General features: G+C 36.5%; 2 protein-coding genes across 2 annotated transcripts in view; one reads left to right on the top strand and one right to left on the bottom strand.

Moving 5' to 3' along the window:
• The window catches only part of LOC135214372 (uncharacterized), a 17,180-nt gene extending 3,334 nt beyond the window's left edge, over window positions 1–13,846 (top strand). The window contains exons 4-10 of the mRNA XM_064248607.1: window positions 7,675–8,639; window positions 9,055–9,198; window positions 9,421–9,556; window positions 9,770–10,130; window positions 10,774–10,876; window positions 11,596–11,765; window positions 11,934–13,846. Of these exons, the coding sequence (XP_064104677.1) occupies window positions 7,675–8,639; window positions 9,055–9,198; window positions 9,421–9,556; window positions 9,770–10,130; window positions 10,774–10,831 (1,664 nt within the window). The 3' untranslated portion in view covers window positions 10,832–10,876; window positions 11,596–11,765; window positions 11,934–13,846. The remainder of the gene's footprint in view (window positions 1–7,674; window positions 8,640–9,054; window positions 9,199–9,420; window positions 9,557–9,769; window positions 10,131–10,773; window positions 10,877–11,595; window positions 11,766–11,933) is intronic.
• The window catches only part of LOC135214371 (MAP/microtubule affinity-regulating kinase 3-like), a 94,956-nt gene continuing 82,139 nt past the window's right edge, over window positions 13,840–26,656 (bottom strand). Inside the window, exon 10 of the mRNA XM_064248605.1 lies at window positions 13,840–26,656. Within this exon, the coding sequence (XP_064104675.1) occupies window positions 25,679–26,656 (978 nt within the window). The 3' untranslated portion in view covers window positions 13,840–25,678.

Raw genomic sequence — 26,656 nt, 5'->3', positions numbered from 1 at the left:
ATGTGTTAATGATATACGAATGATAGTTCACATTACCAGTGTACCGAGTCGATGTTAAGCGATTAGAAAAATAGTATAGTAACAGAGCAATAAAAATAGCAATGGTAAAAATCATATTCAGTCCTTATAAACCATAATCGTCAACCTTTGTTCCATTCAGGTGTGGCTGTGCAGGCGCTTTCTGGGATCCTACTTTTGTTCATGGTAGATCATTATTTAGTGTCAATTTCAGAACGTTATTTAAATGGAAATACGCTTTGGATTTACACAATCCATCTGTTTATAAAGTAATGAAATTATAAACCGCAAATACCAAGACCTATGAATATAATTTCATAAAGGCAACTATGATAGCCATTGACAGGTTACGATATGGAAGGCTTTGGGGAAAAATGATAGACCACCGGATGTATAAAGGAACTAATGTATCCAGTGTGTTGTCACTCATATCGAGCTACTTCTCACCAGAGTAGCCTAGATGGAAATTTCTCTGGCCGGTATTTAACTCGAGTCATCCGAGTAACAATTCCTTGTATACCAACCCAAGAGTGGATAAAAAGGAATAGTTTGCAGTCGATACGAGTTTTCATTTCAGCCTTTCGTCTCGTGAGATTCGTGACTGGATTTCTTGTCGCTTCAGTCTTGAATTTGTCGTCTATTTATAATCCCGTGAATTTGTCAGTTCAATGAATTCAAGATACATTTTGCTATTTTTGCGTCCTTGTCCATTATTCTTTTTTTCATTTTTAGTAACATTTTAATTGAAACTGAATTTGATTAGTTTTTGTTTGTGAAAATGAGCACCAAACTAATCTTGAAGGGAACACATAGTTCATATGGCTACATCCACTATAATTGTTATTCATTCATTTTCATGTTTAACAAGCATTGTTCCGGATTCCAGTAATTGCAGCTTTGTATTATCATGACCCTTCCCTGATTAGAGCATCAGTGTCGATTTTTCCTTTCCTTATCCTTTCCTTAACCAACGGCTCCCCCAACCCCATTACTGATTCCCCAGCCACCCCCCACCCCCTGTCCCTTACCTATCCTCCAGCCCGACCCTCCCTCCATCCTCAGGTAGCCCTGCAACTTCCCCTCTTTTACAAAGCTCTGGAACTGCAGTCTAATAAGTTCTGTTTGCCTTTGCTTAAAAAGGTCAACCCTTGATATTCTAATATGTTGTTTCTTGTTCTTGATTTTTTTGGGAGGGGGTTTTGGTTTGGTCATAGCACCTAACTCTTTCATTCTCCTCATGATTAGAAAGCAGCAGTACTTAGGTCTAACAGAATTTAGTGTTGCCATTGACATGGTAGCCAAAAGGCTTATACAAATGATTAACTTGTTATTTAATTTTTCTGAGTAAATTTGATTTGACTGGCATTTCACCAAGCTTAATTTTCCTTTCGAAGCAATGAAATCCATTACAACCTAATATATATGTTTATAAGATGCAGATAAAGCTTTCTGACAGCTCAGGATATAATTATGAGATGAAAGTGTTTTTGAAAGTAAAGCGACAGGATGCACAAACTTTTTGTTCCTTCTTTTGGTGCTTTTCCTGTCAATCATGAACATTTTGTAGAGACCACGAGGCTGGATTCTTCTGACCTTAGCCTAGGCCTATGTCTGACATCAGAATACCATGACTGATATTGACATAGTCTCTTTGTCTTCAGCCCTCGAAAATTTAGGCTGAGGCCACAATTTATATAATGTATAGCATTGGTTTTGATACTAAAAGGCCAGATTCTTCTGACACTGGACCAGGCCTACATCTTGAGCAGGACATTCATTGAATGATTCATTAACTTAGTCTGGGGTTCTATGTCCTTGATGATTTAATCTGAAGCCGCAACATATTTGATGTGTTTTAATAGAGACTAAACACTGTTCTGCATTAAAGTCTCCAGGTATATAGAGATAACTACTTACTGAAGAGCAAGTAGCATTGAAGTCTCCAGAAATACGGACAACTACTTAACCCTTATTAAACAGGTAGATATATCAATATGCAGCTAATCAAGCTGGGTAAACTTTGAGGTGGGCCAGTTTACGAAACAATGCATCAATGGAAATAAGAAGATATGTAGGAATATGGATAGCTACTTACTAGGGAGTAACATTTGAAGTCTCCATGAATATAGATAACTACTTACTGGAGAGGACCATTTAAGTCTTCATGATTATAGATAACTACTTACTGGAGAGAAGCACTGAAGTCTCGAGGAATATAGATCACTACTTACTGGGAGAACCATTGAAGTCTCCAGAAATATGGATAACTGCTTGCTGGAGGTAGCATTGAAGTCTCCAGGATTATGGATAACTACTTACTGGAGAGAAGCATTGCAGTCTCCAGAAATATGGATAACTACTTACTGGAGAGCAGCATTGAAGTCTCCATGAATGTAGATAGCTACTTACAAGACAGAATCATTGAAGTCTCCATTAATGTAAATAACTACTTATAGGGAAGAAGCATTGAAGTCTCCAGGAATATGGATGACTACTTACTGGAGAGAAGCATTGAAGTTTCCAAGGGAGAGAAGCATTGAAGTCTCCAAGGATATGGATAACTATTTACCGGAGGCAGCATTGAAGGCTCCATGAATATAGATAACTACTCACTGGAGAGAAGCATTGAAGTCTTCATGAATGTATATAACTACTTACTGAAGGCAGCATTGAAGTCTCCAGGGATATGGATAACTACTTACTGGAGAGAGCATTGAAGTCTCCAGGAACACAGATAACTACTTACTGGAGGAAGCATTGAAGTCTCCAGGAACAAAGATATTTACTTACTGGAGACAGCATTGAAGTCTGGAGGAATATGGATAACTACTTGCCGGAGGGAGCATTGAAGTCTCCAGGAATATAGATCAATACTTACTGGAAGAAACATTGGAGTCTCCAGGAATGTAGATAACTACTTATTGGAAGCAGCATTCGAGTCTCCAGGGATATAGATAACTACTTACTGGAAGCAGCATTGGAGTCTCCAGGGATGTAGATAGCTTCTTACTGGAAGAAGCATTGGAGTCTACAGGGATATAAATAACTACTTACTGGAGGCAGCATTGAAGTCTCCAGGAATATAGATAACTACTAAATGGAGGCAGGATTAGAGTCTCCAGGTCACAGATAACTACTTAGTGGAGGCAGCATTGGAGTCTCCAGGTCACAGATAACTACTTAGTGGAGGCAGTATTGAAGTCTCCCGGAATATGGATAGCTACTTACTGTAGGCAGCATTGGAGTCTCCAGGGATGTAGATAACTACTTTTTGGAAGAAGCATTGAAGTCTCCAGGAATATGGATAACTACTTACTGGAGAGAAGCATTGAAGTCTCCCGGGATATAAATAACTACTCACTGGAGGCAGCATTGAAGTCGGCAGGAAACCAACAGTAATACTTATTTGGAAAGGGCAGCATTGGAGGTCTCCGGGATGGTTGATAACTAACTTACTGGAGGAGCATTGAAGGTCTCCAGGTCACATTATAACTAACTTACTTGGAGGTCGGCAAATTGGAAGGTCTTCCAGGTCACAGATAAAACTACCTTACTGGAGGCCAGCATTGGAAGTCATCCAGGTCACAGATAAACACGTACTGGAGGCAGCATTGGAGTCTCCAGGTACAGATAACTAACTTACTGTAGCAGCATTGAGTCTCCAGGCACAAAACTACTTGCTGGAGACGGCAGAAGTGGAGTCTCCAGGCACAGATAACTACTTACTGGAGGCAGCATTGGAGTCTCCAGGTCACAGATAACTACTTACTGGAGGTAGCATTGGAGTCTCCAGGTCACAGATAACTACTTACTGGAGGTAGCATTGGAGTCTCCAGTAAGTAGTGATCTACATTTGTGTTACTTCAATTTTTCTCTCTAGTAAGGTGTTATCCATATTCCTTGAGGATGGGCCACAGTTAAGGCCTGAAAGTACTAGAGTTTTAGTAAAATACTACTATATCAATGCTCACAAGTAAGCAATTTATATTCAGTAATCTTGTGGGTTTCTTTTTTCAATGTAAGGAATTTTACAAATGGAAATTTGACAAAATTGCTTGAGTCCTATAACAAAGGCTAATATGAAATTATGGTTGTGAAAACACTGAACATGACAATTGTGTATTACTACATAGTTTTTAGATAGGTGCTATAAATTCATTTATGAAACCAGCTGATTTTAATAAAGAAAACTCATAATTATATAATTACAAAAAGCTTGGGTGTTTTACTTTTTAGCAATAATTATGACCAAGGACCAGCTCAAATGAGGGGAGAAATTTAGCCATTTAAGTTAAATGTGAAGAAATAAAATCAAAACCTGATGAATACTGAAAGCAAAAGCAACTTAGTCCAGCTCTTATTTCTATGTATCTACCCATTTAAGGTGCATCTGGTTGCAAGGTCAAGTTGCTATTTGTATGCATATAAATGTTCAGTATTAAGAGTGAAATACCTTACAAAGCACTTAATTATATCACACAGGGTAATTCCATTGTCAAGTGAGTCTTTAACAACCGATGAATTCTCGAACTACCACCATAATTGTCACGAACTCATATGAACCTCACTATTCTGCGAATGATCATCGTGGAGTTTACTTTTATAACAATGATGATTTCCTCTTGATGTTTTGTTAGGTCAAATGTGGAGGGAAATTTTAAATATTGAACAAGATATTTGAAACAGTTAGTTTGACTTCAATAACTTTTTTCACACCCTCACTAATATTGGTGAGGGTGTGAAATTGACACTAAATAATGATCTACCATGAACAAAAGTAGCATTCCAGCAAGCGCCTGCACAGCCACACCTGAATGGAACAAAGTTTGACGGTTATGGCTAGTAAGCACTGAATATGATTTTCACCATTGCTATTTTTACTATTCAGTTATTATACAATTTTTCTATATATTTAACAACTTAATTCACTGGTAATATAAACTATTATTCTTCTATCATTAATATCATTAACACATTGTCTACAGTAGTGATTAGGAAAATATGAGCATTGGCATCCAATATCTCGTTCATTCACATCCGTCGTTAGAAAATAAACAGGCTTCATTGCTGTGTTACCAGACCATTTTCATGAAACATAAAGAGAAAAACTTAATGCAACTGTATGTAGTACATGCGGTCACAATTGTCCAGTTAGAGAGCCAATAAAGAGGAATGAAGTGATCTTCGGACAGCTTATAAACTTTCTGAAAAACATACCAATGCTATTATGTATAGGTATGCAACGAATGAAAGTTAAACTTGCCGTGCATCTGCTGTCCAAAAGTACTTATAAATCTTTTGATCACTTCGACAACCAAGGATATTTGAAGGGAAGGGCTGGAAAATGACAAGCTATTTCATTCGGCTTTTTGATAGATAGTTTGATCCGTTTTATTCTCGACTGCTAACAGATAGAAAATCATCAAGAAATGTTTACGTGACTAAACCTGTAATTGCAAGACAAAATCTTTCCAGACATGAATAGAGCCGCTAGAGAAATGAAAGTGAAAAAAAGTACAATGCTCTATCCTTTGTCTAACTTGCTGAAAAGGGCAAAATAAAAACTTGGCATGACGCATACTCTAAATTACAGACTAAATCAGGCTGGGTTGGGGCACTTTTTTGGTTGCAAAAGTCAGATGGGAGCGAACGATCAGCACCCATCAGCAGTTGCATTTAAACATCGTCTCAGAGCCCACCTTTTAGGAAAAGACAGCACACTTGTAAGCTCAAAGAGCAACGTTTAAAACTGCAACAGTGAAAATGTAACATCCGCCCCATTTTCCTACGTCCCTGACAAGCAAGACGCATCATTCAAAGATGAAGGAAATTCCCTTCAGAAAGAACCCAGTATATCAGCAATTTTATTTTGCTTACCAGTATTTAATAAGGATGATCAAAGTGATGACTTCAAAGACCAGGAAGTGGAAGAACAAACATGGGAAGATGCCATATGTTGGCGGGTTCATTGCCCGCAAGTTTCCACAACTGGAACATTTAGGAGCAAAAGTAACAAAGGAAGATGACACAAAGATTGGTGCCATAAGCTTTAGTGAAGGGAAACTAATGAAGCCTAGTGTTTCTTGATCATTTGAAATGTATGGATAAGATGCTTGATTCTCACCATGGGAGGAAAATGTTTTAACAGCCTTAAAAGGAGCGATAATTAAATTACCGGATATAATTAGCAGTCACATCCAAATAACTTCACAAGTCGAAATATTTTGTCCCATGCCGTACAGTTTTTAGAATTCGAGATTTGAACAGACACATTAGTTCCAGAAAAGCGGTGTATATATTGAAAAAGTTAGTGACATCGCTATATATGTGCAAAATGTGATTTTATGGAGATCTGTTAAATGTGTAATTTAGACATATATTTATATTATTGTTTAGAATGTTCTTTAGAACTCGCACATGATTATTTAATATGTTAAAATATACTTTTTATTATGACTATTATTTTTCTTCGGAAACAGATAATAGTATTTAATAACGGATAAAAAGAAGAAAGCAAAGGTAGGTTTCCTATAATTTCAATGGTATTTGGCGAAAGAGTTCTAATGGTCTCCCTTCTTAACACAGTAGAATGAAGAACCTACATCTGACTATTAATTTAATTATCGAATAGCTTAGAGTATTTAGAAAAATAAAAAAAGAGAAAGTAAAGGCAAGATTGCTATAGGTTAAGGCAGGGGCCTGACTGCGGTTATTGTGACGTCACGCACCTAGCCGTTTAATCCTGTACCCCATTTTAAGCTGAGCATGACAAGACCTTATGAATTAGGCCTTGGTTTAACTAGGCAGTCTCACTTGGCACACCGAGCACTGGCTCAGTTAAGACCTTTTTTTTTCTTTTTTTCTGTATTGCATTTGATTGTTTTCATATTTTATCATTACGTTCAATTTATTGTGAAATAACATTTTATTTTTTATGTGAATTGGTACTGCTTTTACATACATATTATAGTAAAGATTTTACTGTCTCTTCTTCTCTCCTCAACAATGCCATGACGCACGATAACTTAAAATCATTCATTCATTATTCCTCAAAAATATAAACGCTCCCTCCCTCTACCTCAAGTTACCTTTGTTCTTTCGTTTACTATTTTGTTAATATTGTTCAACTAGACCGTCTCACTCGGCGCACTGGACACTGGCTCAATTAAGACTTTTTTTATATTGCATTTGATTGTTTTCTTACTTTATCGTTGCATTAAATTAATTGAGAAATTTCCTTTTTAGGTGAATTGTTATTGCTTTTACATACACACAGTAATATTTTAACTCTCTCATCCCCTTCTCTCCTCAACATATCAACAGTCCCTCGTTCAGTTTCAAATGTTATATTGAAAGCTAAATTTTATATTAAATGCTTTATACTTTAATGTTTTTTGTCGTATATTGTTATCATTAAACTTTGTATTGTAAATGAAAAAATAAATTAATACAGTTTAACTTGTAAGACCCAGTAGGCCGTCGAATACAAGTATAAACTAGATAATCAATCAGTTCGAAGTACGAGCATTTGTTCGACAAACGATACAACATTTTCTCGAAAATTTTGTTCGAAAAACGGAAAGTTTTTCGAATATTAAATATCACTAGCTTAGACTAACTAATGTATTTAGCATTTTTCTGTTTATTTTCCCAAAGGAATAGACTGCGGCATTGATCCATCCACTGCAGCTGTTGGGAGAACAAAGAGGCAGCTCCACCCAGTGAACCATACTGTGAGCAGTGCCACACCAGATGACATTTGGAAGAAGTTCCCTGTGCACGTGATAGCAGTAGAAAATGAGGTCTCGGATATTGCCAGTAGTCTGGAGGTTTCTGGTAATTACCCACAAAGTCCTTGGGGGTATCCTCTTAATTTGGCAGAGAACATTGAAGCTAAGGAAAGGAAAACGAAAAAGTTTGCGTGGCGGATGAATCTTATTTTGGATGGTGTGAAATCTAGTTCTGAGCCTTATAGAGTATCAGGTGAACACCGTTCTAAAAGCGTATTGAGTAGTGTCCCATACAGCACCCAGGAAGATTTCAAAGAGCCTGATGTAGTTGAGTCTTCACGTCATTTATTCTTCCAGGCCAAAAAGAAGAGAGATAAAAGGCGAATTACATCCTTTATATCATCAGAGAAGTGCACTCTCAGAATTCCCGTAGTAACAAACAATACATTAGTCGGGGACGAATATAATTTAAGCTTTGCAAGGCAGAATGCAATTGTTGAGAATTTAGTCACCATTGATGTCAATGTCTGTTCAGTTTTATTTTGCATCATCACTATTGTTATTGCCGTGTCAGTTTCCGTAGCTGTTGGGGAAATAGATCCCCCAGAGCCAGAGCCAAGGCCTCCACCTGTAATTTTCACTGCAAGCCCACCTCAGCAGTCATCAACATCACCTCCAACGCTGCCTCCCACATCCCCACCTCCACTACCTCCACCACCACCAATTTCTGGCCCATCGGCTGGAGCACGTATCAGAACTCTGGTCCCCTTCTGCGTACCGTCAGGATTTGCAGCATTGGCTGGGAGGTTGCGGAGACTTGTCGGTAGGAACACAGGGAGGCCTTTTAGTCCTGTTGTAGCAGAACTTGCAGTCGCCATCAATTTCTGCCTGGTAGGTAAAATTAGACACATGATGTTTAATATGCAGGTTTAACTTTTAATCAAGAGAAAATACCTGTGTATTGAAGACCTGTAACTGAAATATGTTAATGTATGATATGCAATTGACAAGTAGACTTGTAATTAGCATTTGGGTCATGTACGGGTGACATGACTTCATAGTTCTTGTATTGATTTTAATGACAAACTTCCTTGTTCTGTTGACTCCCAGGCCTTGTAGTAACCCATTGTTGCTTGCATCATGCCACTCCATGTCTATCTGTTTTGTGTCATCACTACGAATTATGTTTTCAGTTTTGATGAAATATTACTAGCTCCATTTTAATACTATGTATAGTATCTGTTTACACATTGTTAGATTCTAGACTTATTCAAGAGATGATAAATTAATGTCTACGTACTTCCAGTTTGGTGTTGGATCTGCTAGCAGCGCACTAGGAAATCTACCCTTGGCCCCAGTGGGGTTCCAGGCACCATCTAGTTTGGATATTATGCTCATGGACACTGATGCAGAGGTATCCCTGAAGCCTCCAAAAAGGTTCCCTGGAATTGTGAGTAACTCCAGCCGTTGCAGTCTTTGTTTTCACTGAAGTGAGGAGGACATTTAACAAAGACTATTCAAACTTGATCAGTCTCCTCTTCATAACAATAATTATTTGTGCAATAAGTTTATGTCTTTATTTATGGGCCTTGTTGTAACCCATTATTTGTGGCATCTGTGTGTTAAGGTTTGATGAAAGTTTGTGTTGATAACAGAGTGAATTTCTCTACAGAGTCACCCAGCGTTGTACCTTTACCAGGGAGACAACGAGCCGCCCCCTCCACCTTCACGTTCCCCACCAACCACAGTCATCACCACAGTTACTTTGAATGGAACAGTCATCTCTAATGTAACACAAGTTGTTACAGGTACTTATTTGTTATTTCTTTTTGTATTCTTGGTGTTACATGTACAGTTATATATTTGCACTGCCAAATGCATAAGAGGGAGGGCAACTGGCACAAGAGGTTTGCATATTCCAAACCCAGCTGCTGTGATAGACCCATCTTCTTGAATGTTTGGTACTTCTCAACCACTTGTGGTATGTGGTTCTTGGAGTAAATGCTATTTTTCAATCCCAGGAGCAAGTGGTACAACTCAGGTACCTGGCGAAGCCAGTCCTCCACAGACACCTGAATTAAGTAGCACTCCCCAGCCACCTGGAGAGAGTACCCAGCAGCCAGGGGTAAGTGGTACTTCTCCATCAATTGGAACAGGTGGTACAACCCCGTTATCTGGGACAGATGGAACAACCCCAGTACCAACAGAGAGTAGCTCTACTCCCTCACCTGAAAGAACTGGTCCAGAACCAGTGATGAAAGACAACCTGCGAAGTCGAGACTCGTTCGTTTGTGGTGGCGCCCTCATTTCTCCTTATCACGTCTTGACTGCAGCACATTGCTTGTTGGACCCAAGCAATAAAAGACAACAAAGGTTCCTGAAGTAAGCAAGAGTTGGATTTTTAGCACAAAACTTATTTTCCTCAGTTTTTGTAATTTACAGTACAGTAATGTATTACGATGATTTTTCCATAAGTAGACATGACTAGACCTCTTTGCAATTGTGAGACTTGCTTTCTTTGACAGACCTTCTGTCATAAGACTTGGTGAGGTTGACTTTGACGACCCAGACGAGAGTCAGGCTTTTGACTACAAAGTTGCAGGAATTCAAGTTCACGAAGACTACACCTTACCAGCTAAATACAATGACATTGCCATCATCACTCTAAGAGACAGAGTTAGTATTTTAAACGGTAACTGGCTGAATATTTTATGACAGTTTTATCATCATTGTCCCATATTTAGGTTGTTTTAAGAAGACCCAGATGACCTTACTAGACTTGGTTTGGTTTTCATAAGCCATAGACAACTTGGTTGATATCACAATGTAAAGTCATCCCAAGGGAGTTTGAAAATGCTGCTGTAGTATATTTAGTTTCTAAATTCGATATTTCTGATAATATACATGGCGTGTTTAATGTGATCTCTAACCTTATCTGCATTGGTATTCAAATATCATGATAGTTATGAATTTTAGCCATAATGAGAGTACGTAAGTCCTTAAAAAATTGCCGTTTGAACTGCAGGTTGAGTTTACGTCAGTCCTCAGACCTTTCTGCCTCCCACAACAGGAGCAAAGCTTGACTGGGCAAGTGTGCACAGTATCTGGATGGGGAAGAACAAAAAATGGTAAGATAATTGATTATAATCTCTTGTACTTCAGGAAAACAGTCACAGTGCATTATCTATTGTTGGAAAACTATTTTTCTTCAGCATTCCTCGCTGTGATAATAATTCTCCATAGCAATCATGGTTCTTATTCATAGTTTTGACATAAGCTAAATCAACAACTGCATGTTAAAAGAACAAGACTAGGGTTTCTCTTTCGAGAGATGGTACAAAATACTGAAATACATTATACAGTAAGAGCATACTTAAGTTTAAACTAAACTTTCAGGTCAAATGTAATAAATAGTGGGCGGCGAACACTAAAAGGATATTTTTAGACATTTCACCATAGGCCTTTTTGCTTTACAGCCAGTTCCTTGTTGGACAAGTGGTTTTCGTGCTCGGCTACTAATTCAGTGGTCCGAAGTTCAATTCTTGGCTCTGGCAACGGGGAATAAGTTTTATTTATTTCTGGAGATAGAAATTCATTTCTCGATATAATGTGGTTCGGATCCCACAATAAACTGTAGGTCCCGTTGCTAGGTGACAAACTGGTTCCTAGCCACGTAAAAATATCTAATCGTTCGGGCCAGCCATGGGAGAGCTGTTAATCAGCTTGGTGGTCTGGTAAAACTAAGATATACTTAACTTGCAATTTGCTTTACAGCCCAAAATAAACTCCAGCCATAGCATATAGTGAACTCAATGTTTTTATTCTTTTAAATTCATGCTCTAAACAGGAACAGCATCATCAGTGTTACATGACGTTGAGGTGGAAGTTGTAGACAGTGGACAGTGTAACGATATATACAGCCTTGATGATGCAGCTGGTCCCACATTCAACTTCCTCTACCCGGATGGAATCACAAACTCCATCCTTTGCGCTGGCATTATCAATGACGTGTGTCGTGTGAGTACTCAAAGTGACTTCATTGCACCTTTGGTATTGTAGCACAGTAATATTATATGATAGCTTATTTAGTAATATTACTAGATTCTCATGAGACTGATACGAAGGTTTCCAGTCAACTTCTCAAGAACTTTATAATTTGAAAAACTTCATTTTTTTTTCATTCAGGGTGATTCTGGTGGACCTCTCGTTCTAAGAAGAGGGGGAATCTTGCAAGAAGTGGGCATTGTGAGTTCTGGATACGGCTGTGGTTCTGCACAGTACCCAGGGATCTACACGCGTGTTGATCAGTACCTCAGCTGGATCACAAATGAAATGTATGGCGGCTGTCTTTAACTTATCATCAGTACTTTTACTTTTATCACCAACGGGTGCCGGACAGGCTACAGAAAGTTTGTTTCTTATATTTTTAAATCTTATCAGAATTATCTTCCCCTAGATGATGATGCTATCCTTAGGCCATGTTTTAGCTTAGTACATGGCTTAGTCGGTTTACTTATATGTTAAAAGATATACATTGCTCCAATGGATATATTTTCTTGTTTTTTGATGTTCTGTATGTACACAGTCTTCTGGAACTCTCAAAGAAGTTAAATCTTATGTTTGAGCAGTTCACTTCTAGCATACTTGTGAAGTGATCAATTTTTGTCGCCATAGGCATACATATATGCCCGTCCTAATGCCAGGGTTTCTCGATTCCCTCCTTCCAAGACTTTGTTGTTGGTACATAATCTGGACGAGGTGCTTTTGAGTGTGAGCCTTGTGGACCTACCTAAAACGGACCTGATCTCTGAGGGTAAAGTGTCAGTGACTTTGTGTAAGTAGTGGCAGACACAAGTGTCCAAAACACACTCTCTTTTTGACATTCCAAAGTCGTCCACTTAAGTCAAGACCTCACGTAAGCCAGGGGCATTGCCCTGTCCTTAGCCTTTGGAGGAATATTTCAGTTTCTCAAGTGATGGAGGCAGGTGTCAGGTCTTGGCAGAAGTAGGCCAACTATACCTCATTTTCCATTAGAAACATCCCCCCAAAAGTTCTTAGGAATTATGGCAACTGCTCAGCAGATTGTGTCTAGCCAAACACCGCCACCACAACAATAAAGCTACCTTTCATCCTGTTTTCTCGTCCACTTTGGAGGTATTGTACAGATTTTCCCAGAGTGAGTGTCCAAATACATCTTGCTCTGGCTTATGGTCCCTATGCCAGGCTGCATAGAAGGTTACAAGTCTGATCCCATGCTCACTCTCATGACAGGAAACATGACAATTCCAGATGGCAAGTCAACTATCTTCCAACCTTAGGACTTAGTCTCCTATTTAAAAGGCATCACTTTGTATTTACAAAGACACAGATATAAGATTTTTAGCCTAAAAGCATAGCTTTAGGACCTATGAGGCTTCAGTGCTGAACGGGAAATTGAAAGCAAAGGAGGGTTAAAAGGTGTAAGAGGAAAACCTCACAGTTGCACTATGAAATAATTGTTAGGAGGGTGGAAAGTAAGATGAATGAAAAATAGTATGAACAGAGGTACAGTAAAAGGAATCAGATTTTTAATTTATGCTTTTCCATTGTATAAAAAAATCCAGAGCCTTTTATCATAATCTGACCTCAAGCATTGTAGTATATATCCTTCATCTTGAAGGGCTAATTCTATATAAAGATTCTGGTTTTTATACCCAGGAAAAATACAAATTACATTAAAAATATTTAAATGATGTACCAGCTGCCATGCTATTCTTGCAATAACCATTTGCTTGTATGGTGTTTTTATGTTGCATGGAACCAGCGGTTATACAGCAACAGGACCAACGGCTTTATGTGACTTCCGAACCACGTCGAGAGTGAACTTCTATTACCAGAAATACATATCACTCACACCTAAATGCAATGCCCGAGAATCGAACTCGCGACCACCAAGGTGGCAGGTCAAGACCATACCAATCACGCCACTGAGGCACTCTCTTGCTATATGTAACTGGGAATTCCCGACTGAATTTTTTTTAATCCTCAGCAAAAGGATCAAACATATATAGCAACATTTTTAAGTGTGAAACAAAAGGGCATTAATAGAGAGTTATATTATGGCTTTATTTCAAATATTCCTTTTTTATTTGCAAATATATACAAAAACTCATACACAAAAGTAAATCCAATCTTTGGTTGGCAGGGTACAGAGGCAATACATGTATTGACTCCACGTCAAAAGTAACTTGAATGGAACACGTTCATATTTTATTGTATGGCATTTTCTTGAATCCCGTCATTTAGGCATGATTTGACTCGTAACTGTGTGTCTATATTTTACTGATTTATATAGCATCCTTAAAGTTAACCATATATACATTTTGAGACAGGTTACGACAAAACCTGAATGCTATAATACTTTTCACGTAATGTAAATGGGTTATTTTGCACATCTGTACATTTAAGATACAACGCCTTCTTTAGTTAATACAGTATGAACATAATGAGAATATATCCTGTAATAGAAAATGAAGTGAAATAAAATGCCTCTTTTAACATTGACTTCCTTCCATTTGACCAGCCCTATGAGAATTTCAAATGTCAACTCGATGGTCTAGTTGAACTATTTTGTAGTAACTGATACCTCTGCTGTTCTGTTCCATATACAGGTTTCTGACTCTGAGAATACCAATTAATTGTAAACATTAATTCTTCCTTAATTTGGCTTTTTTGCCACCTGATGAACTTTATAAACTGACTGCGTGTACGATACCTGAAACGGTTTTGTACAAAAAGAATCCCCTAACGATACTTGTAACAGTTTTGTATAAAACGAATCCCCTCAGTTTTTTCACCCTGCTGAATGTAAGATTTTGTTACCTACTCTAGTCGGCAAAAAATGTCTAAATACAACACATATGATATTCATGACAGTCCTGAAATGGGATGTGTGATATGCATATGAAGAAATTTTAAGTAAAGAACTGATTAGAATCCTTTATCTCACCAAAATTCTGCACCTATCCAGACAACCTTTAGCAACTATTTAACAGTTGCACACAGAAGGCCATCCTGTTTAACAAATTTTTCTAAATATATTTTCTCATTAACTAAAAGCTATAGTGTGCGAGTTTATGAAACAAATTGAAAAATTTTGCTATACAGTACTAACAAGTATAACAATTGAACCTAATCCCCAACTACCATCTGTTGCAGGAAGAGGCTAATACAATAAGAACATAAATCATAAGAAGTGTGAGTTCCCTACAGTGAACGAGAGCATGTCAGCACATCCATTTCAGTCTTAATCTCATGACCATATCATCCATCACACTGCGACTAAGATACAGATAGTTTCAATCAGTGTTGTCACCCTTACACGAGAATACAATCAAATGAATTTAAAAGCAAAACAAAACTGCTTCCACCTCAACTGGAGAGTCAGATTAAATAAACAAAAGCACTGAGCTAATCCAAGTCTCAGGGACGGCCTATGAAAACGGGAAGGCTTAAAAGTGCTAAAGTACAATGTTATGAATTTCTGGAGTTCTGACATTAACTACATTCCAAAATACAGACTATTTACATAAACAGACGCAACGAGACCCACTTACATTAGTTCAAATGAGTGATTACACATTTCTTCCATCAAGTTACCCTTAGCCATAGAGAACTTACACGTCATTGTAGGCGAGAGAACACACTTGCCTATTAAATTGAGGCAATCTTGACATGTGTACTGTTGGTCAATCACATAAAGTATTGGAACCTTAATTATATATGAAATCAACAACAGACACCAACTAATGTGCAACTGGATACATTTAAAATATCTCATACAAAAATAATATCTTGAGATGAAACAAAACTGGGAGAAGATAAATGGAAAATCTCAATATATCAATAAATGCAGTGCAAGGCAATATAAATATGAATCTGAACTTATACAAATATAAATATATATATATATTATGTATGTATTGTATATATTAGAACCACTACAGTAGCCTATCGTAAGGATTTTAAGTCATAAATATATTTGAGCAGAGCAACATAAATCACAGCTTTAATGAAGCCTTAATAAATAATATGCTTTTAACCTTTGACAGTATTCAATTTTTCTTCTCTCCAAGACTTGTCTTGGGACCTGATGAAGAGGAGATCACATACTCTTATGCTGGGGGATGGCATCTGCTATCTCATGGAAATCTGCCAAGGCAGGATATTAAAGGTAGCATAAGATAGGGACAATGATGGTAAGCATCACTCACTGTTTAGAGCAAAGGTGCCTCATGGGCATCCCTTGATGTCACACCCAGGGATGTCCCTAACCATCCTACACCCAGCTCCACTTCCCAAGACAATTTAATAGTTTTCAGGTCTCATTCCCTACACATCAAACGCAAGAGAATGGGGTTACATGCTGTATACACTATTCAGGTATTCTTTACAATGGAATCTTTACGTATATTAAGTATTTGACGTTACTTGCGAAACACATACTTTCAACTCACTTCAACAGACAACATTTATGTAACAATGATGAATATTTTATCACTTTACTCTATCTCTCGCACTCTCTTTCTCTCCCCGCTGCATTGATCAGCATTTCATATTTTCTGATAGCTTAAAAAAATAATGAATATTAAATTGTGCCTTATGCAATAACATCATTATCTGATATGGAAAACATTTTTTAAAATAGAAAAACAATTTGATATTCCGTAAACCTAATATAAAATGTAATGACATCAATAACTTTAGAATTGAAAGACTAAACTAAAAAGCAGATATTGCAATATTCAACTTCCTGAAACTTATACGCACTGTACAACTACTTAAAAGTAAATATACTGGTAAATGAATTTCAATAAGCTAAGGTCTCTCTTTGGCATTACTTCATTAACAAGATGATACATCATCCTATTATTTAACCTTGCATGGCTTATATTGACCAAATTCCTGAGAAATTATCTTTAGTTTTCTTGATTTGCGATGTACTGTATCCTCATACTGCCTATAAACAACAAGGTTACTGTGGGAAAATAGAGCCAACCCTTGACAAATTATTCAACAGACTATTCATATATAATTTCTCAGTACCTCCTAGCTGTGAGATACTCCACAAACTAACTTTTCTATTTTGTAAAGTGCATGATGTGAATTCACTTTCAACTGCAACCCCCCCCCCCCCCCCCCCCACCCCTCCCCAATACCTTGTAAATATGGAAATCGGTTTTATCATATCAATTATGAACATGAACCCAACTTTTGTGCACTACTATAGTATTCTGAAAGTGGCTGAGTAGTTTATTTTCTTTTTCTGTCACAGAAATGGTTCCTTGTGTTTAGTTGGCAAATAGTATGGACATTTTAAGCAAGTCGAGACAAACCTAGAACCTCTCTGGATACTAAACCTTGTTAACAAACCTCTAATGCTTTGATAGAAACATGAAATTAGCAGCCCATTACTACACTTTCCTACCCAATACTTTAGGTTACAACTTCCACATCAGTGTGAATAACAGACTGACTATAGTATGGGATTTTCAATGCACACATATACTTGTCAAAGGACAGTTGTTCATAACTGTAAAGTTTTCCAGCAGCTGTACTAAGAACCCAGAAAAAATAGAGGGTGACTTGATAAAGAAAAAAAAAATGAAAATGAGTCACAAAGCCAACCAGCAAGCTCACATCATCTCTTGCTATCATCAGTAATGCTTCAGAGAGCCCAATAAATAAAAATACAGATATATTGTAACTAATATATAAATATTAACTACAGATATACTGTAACTAATATATAAATATTAACTACCTTACATAAAAGTTTTAAAATAATCCAACGACCTTTATATTTACTTGTGATATGAATTGGTTAAGTCTCTTAAGTAATACCTTACTGATATTTCAACAGACATGTATCAACCATTACTTTCCTTATGTAACATCATGATAATATATCATGGCCTTACATGCACCTTTTCAAAACCACATGTGAACTTGTGCCAGTGGAATGTACTCGTAACATATGCAAACCACTGTCCAAGTTCAAATACTTATAACAATAGTTCACGCTATCACTCACTGCACAATTTCCAACCACTTGCGGGAGAACGGTATGTTTAAAAATGTCAGCATTTTGTGCGCAAAATTATTTGTTACTTCACACCTACTTTATCTTACCTGGATCCGACAAACTTTTAAATTTATGCATACCTGACATGAAAACTTTTTTTGGTAAATCAACACAAACAATGAAATGATAAGCAAATGATTCCACTAAATAGACACTCAGATAAAAACATTGAACATGAAGCCATGAAGCAATCACTCAGTATTACAATACTGATGCACATTAAAGAACGCATTGTCTCATTGTCTGGATGAGCATCCATGCCTTCTGGATGAACACCCTCTTTTGTGAACATCAAACTTCCATTACATACCAACTGCTTAAAATAATGAAAAAAAATTTTGCGTTATCATTAATAGTCGGGTTAGCCTTACAAATACAGTGGTTTCACATTATTCTACAAATTTTATATAAGTCATTCTATTCAACCCATTAACTTTAATTACAGAGAACAAGGTACTGTACTTATTTTTGTATATTTTTGTACATGGAGAATATGCCATTTAAACAAAGCATAACATCTGCAATAATTCCTCACCAGCACCCCAGATGAACAATGCCCTTCTAACCACACATAAACTATCTTGAAATATACCACAAACAGGCAAACATGCACCCAAACCTTACTTATTTTGTTGCCCTATAATACCTAAAAACATACCCAAAGCATTTAGTTTTACAAACTTCATCTATGGTAATGTCACAAATTGACACTAGAACATTTCCATGAAAGATCTCTGAATCTAAAACATAAAAAGTAAAAGACCCAAAATCAGAATTTATAAAACCACAGAATACATGAAATCAAAATTGTTGCACAACCAAATCTGAAAAGCTTTTCAACAACCTTCAGTCATTCTTAGGTAAAGAGGAAAGCTGATAGATATACTAATCATATAAAATTTCTGGGAAAGATCACTTCAGTTATGCATCCAGTTCAACCCACAACACAACTACAACAAAATATCTTAGGAATGTGACAAGTGCCCTTTCAAATAAAAAGGGTATAAAGAAAATTACTTAGTATGTATTAAGCTTACACTATCAAAAACAGGAAAATTACAAAATGCATTAAATACGATATCAAAAACATTACAATAGTTAGTAAAACATACAATAAAAAATAAGACTAAAATCCATGTAAAAATATTACAAATGCCAGCAACTCTCAAAGAAACCCAAAAACTACAGACTTTTAGAGAAGACAAGGCTAGACTTAATTCATGGAACAATCTGAATTACAGCATACTATGAAATTTGTGAGTTTTCTAAATATACTGCATACCACAAACAAAAGTGCTTTGAAGATATCAAAGCTATTGTAAACCTCAAATTACAATGGTTGCAAGTTTTTAACACTGAAATTCAAAGCTCTAACTAAATACAGTTGGTTGCACCGACCACTGTGGTAACAAAAATTTACAGGGCTGGCCAGAAGGTTTTTTTCATATACAAGTAGTAACATCCCTCAAAACAACTCACTGCTTTTACAAACATCCAAATGTAATTTACCATTTACCAACGGCTTTACAGGAGGAAACATGCCAAACTTGTCTAAATACTTGGGGCACAAAATATGAAAAGAAATATACAAACTTTAAATAAAAGTTCTTGTGATACGTCGTTTAAAATTGAAATAGGTGAGAGCTAACTTCAGGAAATGAAAATGTTTTCTATATCTGATTTCATAGCTACCAAAGAAAGCAGGGCATTGGACAATCAATTACAAGTCAACTTGCATCACACTTCAACCAAAAACCACATGGTCGTCTGACTTTATAAAGGATCTTTAACTTGTGCTCCAAGAAAATTGAAATTTTAATGTTCATAACTTTTCAACCGGCAAGTTATAATCATAAAATGTAATGCAATACAAAAATATAAAATAATTATGACGTCCATATTTTCTAAGAGTTGAACCACACCACTAAGGTAATATTATCAATATCAACTCTCACTGGGCTGCCCAATGGGTTTGTTCTTAATCAGTATATGAGATCAAATTTAAAATGTTGCAACTAATTAAAAAAATTTTAATTTAACAAACAATTTTATAATTTAACAAACTAAAACTGCTGGCAATTCAGGCAAAATTTCTTTATATACATTGTAGATTGCAAGTTGGACAAGCACATAAGACATTAGGATGCCAACATTTCTTTTCAATACAAAATTTTGGTTCACTCGTCAAGCAACGACGAAAATACCCTGTTTTTCTAAGGACTTTGCAAACATTAACTCGGTTTAATTTTCAAGCAATATAATATCGTAAACATTACTTCAGTACCCAGATTTTATACATATATTGGTACATACTCCTTTCAGAGAAATAAATCATTTCAAGATACTGGCACCATTTCAGCTTTTACTACTATCAGAAGTTTGTCTTCATTATATCTTACCATCATTGCAGTTTTTCTCATGGCACTTTGTTGAGTTTCCCAAGTATCCCATCAGATACAATCACTGAATTTTCTGAATTTCTTCACTCTGCTCTTAGCGACTCCAAAAACAGGAAACTTACTGTTAATTAGTGCTGCTACCTAACATATACACTACGTATCAAATAATCAATGCTGCTCCTAACAGAAGACACTATATAAAATTATCAATGGTGCCACCTACCATAGATACGGTATCAAATGAGTTCAGATTCTGTTTAAAGAGCCAAAAATAACACTGGCAATGGTAAGACCTTGTCTTTTGAATGACTACAAGATTGGGGTTTTAATATTACTATATCAATGGTAAATCGTAAAAACTAGAAATAACATACTGTACCTGAGAACAGATGCTGAATGACTTTCCTTTACGAAGGCACAGTAATATTCATAAAAATGATTTGGTAAGTCTGATCTGGTATGTAACCTTCCCAACTTGTTTTTTTTATGTGTGAAAAGCATAACCGAAAAAAGTAGGAAATTAGCAGGCTTGAGAATGAAACTTAAGGGGAAGCTAAAAACTAATTCGTCCCTCTCAGCAATCTAACGATAAAAGTCAAAAAGTTATAAAATACCAATTTTAGCCAAATGACAACAACCACCATGAAAAAATCTTCAAGCATTACAATGTATAGCCTAAATTCTTCTCATCGATTGCATCATGCTTACTCGCAAGGTACACACACACACACACACACAAATGCTTTCACCAAAATACATACCTACCATTCACAACATATAACTAATGAGAAACTGGTGTCTGGACTAAGTGATTCTGCACATTATAATTGGCCTTACTGTATTTCCAAAATGTTAAGACACATGAAATCTACCTCCAAATGTTTTCAACACTAATAAATATGTCTAACAACGTAACAATACACTATGCAAAAAGTAGAACAGACTTTAACAAACTGTGCAGGTAACAGTTTGAGAGTCAACAAAGTGGTTTGAGGAAATTCAGGCAACTAACATTGAAAGCTAACACCTTGCATACAATTCTAACCCTCCAATCTACTCGGGAGTTCTCACGCCTTCATTAGACAAACTAAGCAAACCGCAACATAGCCTGTACACCAATCTATGGCACAGGTAACAAAGGCTGCCTACAATATATTTTATTCTTACATAAGTACTTAGTCATAAGTTAAATCATTATACAAACTTAACATTAATCTTAGACATCAAAACCAACTTTTATAATGTATTAACATATAATGTATAACATGAAATATTTTAACACCATTATCAAAGTCTGCTACATCAAACTATTGACTAAAATATATTAATACTCAACATAAATTATCCCAACAATATCCAAATCTGCAAGATACTCTAAAACATAAAGACCCTCCATAATCATTTTGATTCACATGTCCCACAAGACACAAAAAGAATTTTTTGCTGGGTTCTTTCAAAATCATCAGTTTGAAGAAGAATGTGACAAAGATTGGCACTTCATTTTAATCAGGAATTGCCTGATTTTTGGCTAAATTGTATCATAATACAATACAATAAGTTTAAATAATAAATTGCCAAAGACAGGTATGACTTAGGGCCTGGATACACGAGCGCTAAAAACGCTACATTGCTGACTAAGGTATCTTCCTATGCTTTTCAATGGAAAACCACTAATTTGAACTACACGAGCGTTACTAGCATTGATGTTGACATTATTAGCATGGCGCTAGTAACGCCTTGCCTGACTACATGAGACATTGGTGGTGTCCAGCTGCTTGGAAGGCACCAGATAGGCTAGACCTCTCGGCTCCTCTACAACAGTACCGGAGTCCAGAAGCCACTCTATGCCAGTACCATGAGAGACAGCACAATAGCTGTTCAACACAGACAAATTTATTTTTGAAGTTAAAAGTGGGCTGGCATTATAAAATGTCAAAATGAAGTATTATAGCGACTGAAATAGGGATGGCAATATTCCCAGACTGAAGTGACAAGAGGGAAGCAAAAAAAAAAAAAAAAAAATAAATAAATAAAAATATATATATATGTATATATGTATATATATATATGAGGCACAAGCCTGTCTCACACATCCTACTTGGACAGCATCCATAATGAACTAAATATGCCTGTTTGATACTCGGTAACGCTTCGAAAATAGCGTTTGTGTAGTCTGGCCAAAAACTAAACATTAGACCGTGTCAGCAACGCAACGTTTTTAGCACTTGCGTATCCAGATCCTTAGGCTCATATCATCTCAATAACTTCTAAAAAAACTTCTTCTTGATTTCACCAACATAACAAGAAGCCTGAAAAGTTGAATAAAGAGGCTTGAAATGCTCAAGCTTACTTAATAAGAAAAAAACTATTCAGCTATCCCCAGACACAAAAGATTCAACTCCCTTTCCCATTGTAAACAATCATCCCAGAGACAGCACTCTCAGTTTCCTTAAGAATACAAAGCACAGATCTAAGCTTAAATCAATACCATTGGATAAGATTTATACCCAAACTTCAATAACCTCTTAACACAAAGAATGATCCTCCTTGGATAATTTCTTGCATCCAATTACAGAACAAAACCTTAACACACATAGTACACTGTAAAAGATAGTGGATACCATAATACGTACCAGAGTTATAAGGAAAAAGCATTAAACAAGTCTAAACATCAAAGTAATGAAAGACCCACAAGGAAAAAAAAAGTACTATTCTTGAACCAAAAAGAAAGAACATCAGTCTATAAATCATAGCCTTCTTCAGAAAATTACCCATTAAAGAATTTCTCTAGCCACAACAAAAGGTCCTCTGCAGATTTATTCCCAAACAGTAAAATATTTACCACTAATATTGGATTTGAGAATTTTATCATGGACTTCTACATTTTACAAACTTTATTACATAATTTCAAAACAAACCAACTAACAGCCAGCATATTACATATGAAAACAAAGTTTGAATAAATAACAAGCATAGTCAAACATAAGTATCAAAACTACGTATTATGCTTTCAAAACTTGACTCCCCTCAATGAAATAACTGTGTCCCTCAAGGAAAAAAATACCAAATATTTTTCAATAAATAGCAGACTTTTAACTGCCTTCCACATGTATAAATGGAATAAAGGAAAAGGCTTATTTTTCAAGAAATCTTTCATAAATACAGCCCACAGCTCACTTTAACTTGATCTTAGCATTTAATATCTAAACCTTCAGTATGTACTTCAGATTATCAACACTGGATTGTTACAATTAACATTCGCAAGGCAATACATTCTGCCGGAGGTGTCAGCCACTCTAACAGCCTAAGGAATACCATTCATAAAATCCACTCATAATACGTGTGGGTTTGCTACGTCATAAGCACTAAATCTGTCTAAGTTGTTAAGTTATCCAAACAGTCTAGAGTATCTGCAATTTCTAGAGCAAGGATGAGTGGTTTGCACAAATTAACATTTGCAATCTCAAAGACATCATGTGAAGTACAGCTTGGACAAGTTTCTTTTTGAAATACCTCGGTAGTTATGCAAGCATGAAGTAAAGAATTATGAAACCTCCAAAGATTATTCTTTACTGATCACATTTATAATAGCAATGCGAATGAGTTTTAATTAATTAAGTATTATGCCTTTTTTATTATGCAAATAAATGGCTAATAAAAAAATATATATTCTCATTACTTTATCACGAATGAGTTTTAATTAATTAAGTATTATGCCTTTTTTTATTATGCAAATAAATGGCTAACAAAAAATATATATTCTCATTACTTTATCACGATTTGGTAATCTAAGCAGACCACTGAGACAAAATCTCAAAGTCATAATTCATAATACTGGCTTGAGATATTTGTTCAAGATAATATTTAAATCTACAGACAAAACTAACCAGATTTATTTAAATACGCTTGACAGTCATTGTTTTTGTTTAAATTCACTTGTTGACCTGGTTTCTCTGCAAACGTGAATGGGATCATCAGGGATTATTTCCATTGTCATTTTGTTCTGAATATAATTCATAAGATAAAAATAAACAGGACAAATGCAGGCCTTCCTTATCCAGTTGCCAAAAGAAACAAAGAGGCAATACTGTACATCTTTAGTCGAAAGAAGGGGACGGGGCAGTATGTATGGAAGGGGGAAATTATCTACCTAAATTGTAAATCTTAAGGCTAAATGGACTTCATAACAAGAAATTATAAATTTCCTAACAAATGTCAAAGGTATATTAACTTTCTTTAGTTAAGTAATCAGATTTGTAATCTATTTACAAAAATTCTAATGGGACTGCATGGTACTGTTGACATTAACCAATTTCTCGTAGTCAATTTTTGTCCGTACGCTCTCTCCATTAAATACGATGGCACATGCAATGGCATTGCTAGACACTAAATCTTTCTTACCCTCCCTTGAAATGGCAGAAACCCAAGAGGTTATGACACTAAAAATCACTACATTTGGCACTTTCCCTTCAATGGCTTTCCCAGTATAATATATAATTCGAACACAAATTTTGTTATGTACACCTTTCCTGCCCATATATATATTTTTTAAAATAGTAAACAAGACTTTTCCATAATTTAGTACCCAAAATTTTTTCATCAGTCACTACCCAGTTACTATCTATTAGAACTATGAGAACTCTATATATTCAAAAGTACTCGGTACCTACCGCTAAGGGTCACAAAACCTTACTAAGTCACTTTAGTCATCTTCCACTGAAACTAATTTTGCGTTGGAAGAGTGGGGTCGTCCTCAGCGTTATTGGCTGTAGGCTTAGGTGTGTTTCAGAGCCAGCTGAGAGGATTTCTTCTGTGGAAAGAAATGAAGTCGTACTCATGGCAAGTGTAGCAAGCAATTCCTTTGGGAAAACCAAGAGGCAAGTCTTCCTTCAACTTGTTCTAGAAATAAACAAGCCAATTAACCCATGATCATTTTGGTGTGCTGCCCACATGAAACAGAAAAAAAAAAAATAAATAAATAAAAAATAAAACTTTTTGTGACAAACTGACCATTGCTTTCATTCCTAACAAGAACCTTCCCACCATCTACCATGAGACCCTCCAATGAGATTCATAAAACGACAAAAATGTGGCCCGAACAGCCACGGCCCACAAAACATAAATCTTAAAAAATAATCATCTTTGGTCTAATACGAAGATATTGCTAATAGCAGCCAATAAACACTGAAAATAATGATCATCTGCTGTGGATAACTAATCTCAGACTCAGATAGACAACCACCATATGAACAAATTAGAATTATGTTGCCTTTTTTCTCAAATATCATATAGATCTGAAAGAATAAAAATCTGATTTTGTGATATTTTGACAAAAAATACATTTTCAATACCTCTTCTCAAAGAAGAACCACTTCAGAACATAAATTCCATATAATTAAAAGTCAAACTTATTGATCGAGCGACTCACTTATCCACGGGAAATTATCAAAAGTTTCATCAAAGTCATTCTCATCTAGAGGACTGAAATTATTGTTATTCAATAACAAAGCACCATTAATAAAATTATTCTTGCCAATCTGCCGTTCAGAACTCACAGCTTGGTGATAGCTATGCCGCATATTTCCAGTACTATTGAAACTACTTTTTTTGGGTGTACTTGTAACCAAATCACAGAAAAATTCTTCTTTTAAATTTTCACATTGTTCGAGGAAAGTGTCTGCCTGCTGCGATGATTCAGGCCGTGATTTGTGAGCGCCCGTATTGCTGGTGCGAGACCGGCGCATAGACACTTCACCTTCTTTGCCATTTCTTTGACCACCGAGATACTCATCACTAGCACATTTCTTGTACACACCATTCATACCACTAATGACACTCGTAGCAACATTATCCGCAGCCGCCGCTGCCGCTGTGGCAGCAGCCGCACTGCTACCGGCTGGCTCGTCCTCTTCGCACACCACACCTCTGGCCCGTCTCTGGCCCCTCACGTTAACTAGCAGTGGGGATACTGCCGTAGGCAGTGCACTAGCACTGACCGCTCCTTGAGAGCGAACGCGACGAGGAGGTACCCCTCCCTGACCTCTGGCTAATCGTAATAGTGGACTCTGTAGAATGGGCACTGCAGCACCATTGTGTCCACTGGCGGAAACACTCTTCACAAGTGTGTCGTGGTGACCCAGTCTCCCAGGATGTAACAATGGAGAACTGGCTGAGCGCTGACCTGGTCTCCAGCAACTATGATCCTTACTGGGGGGCTTGAGATATGAGGCTGTTGGAGACCTCGTCACAGCACTGTCCCCAAAGTTTGTTTCGTCACTTAAGCCACTCACCACCTTCTTGGGAGTACTAGTTAAACCAGTGAATTCATGGAAGCTCCGTCGATTTTTACTTTCAATGTACTCCTCAAGAATCTTTCTTGGAGAGAT

This window comes from Macrobrachium nipponense, chromosome 45, assembly GCF_015104395.2.
Source record: "Macrobrachium nipponense isolate FS-2020 chromosome 45, ASM1510439v2, whole genome shotgun sequence".
NCBI classification, from domain to species: Eukaryota; Metazoa; Arthropoda; class Malacostraca; order Decapoda; family Palaemonidae; genus Macrobrachium; species Macrobrachium nipponense.
The sequence above is the reverse complement of the archived record's forward strand: the minus strand, read 5'-3'. Positions and strand labels throughout refer to the sequence as shown.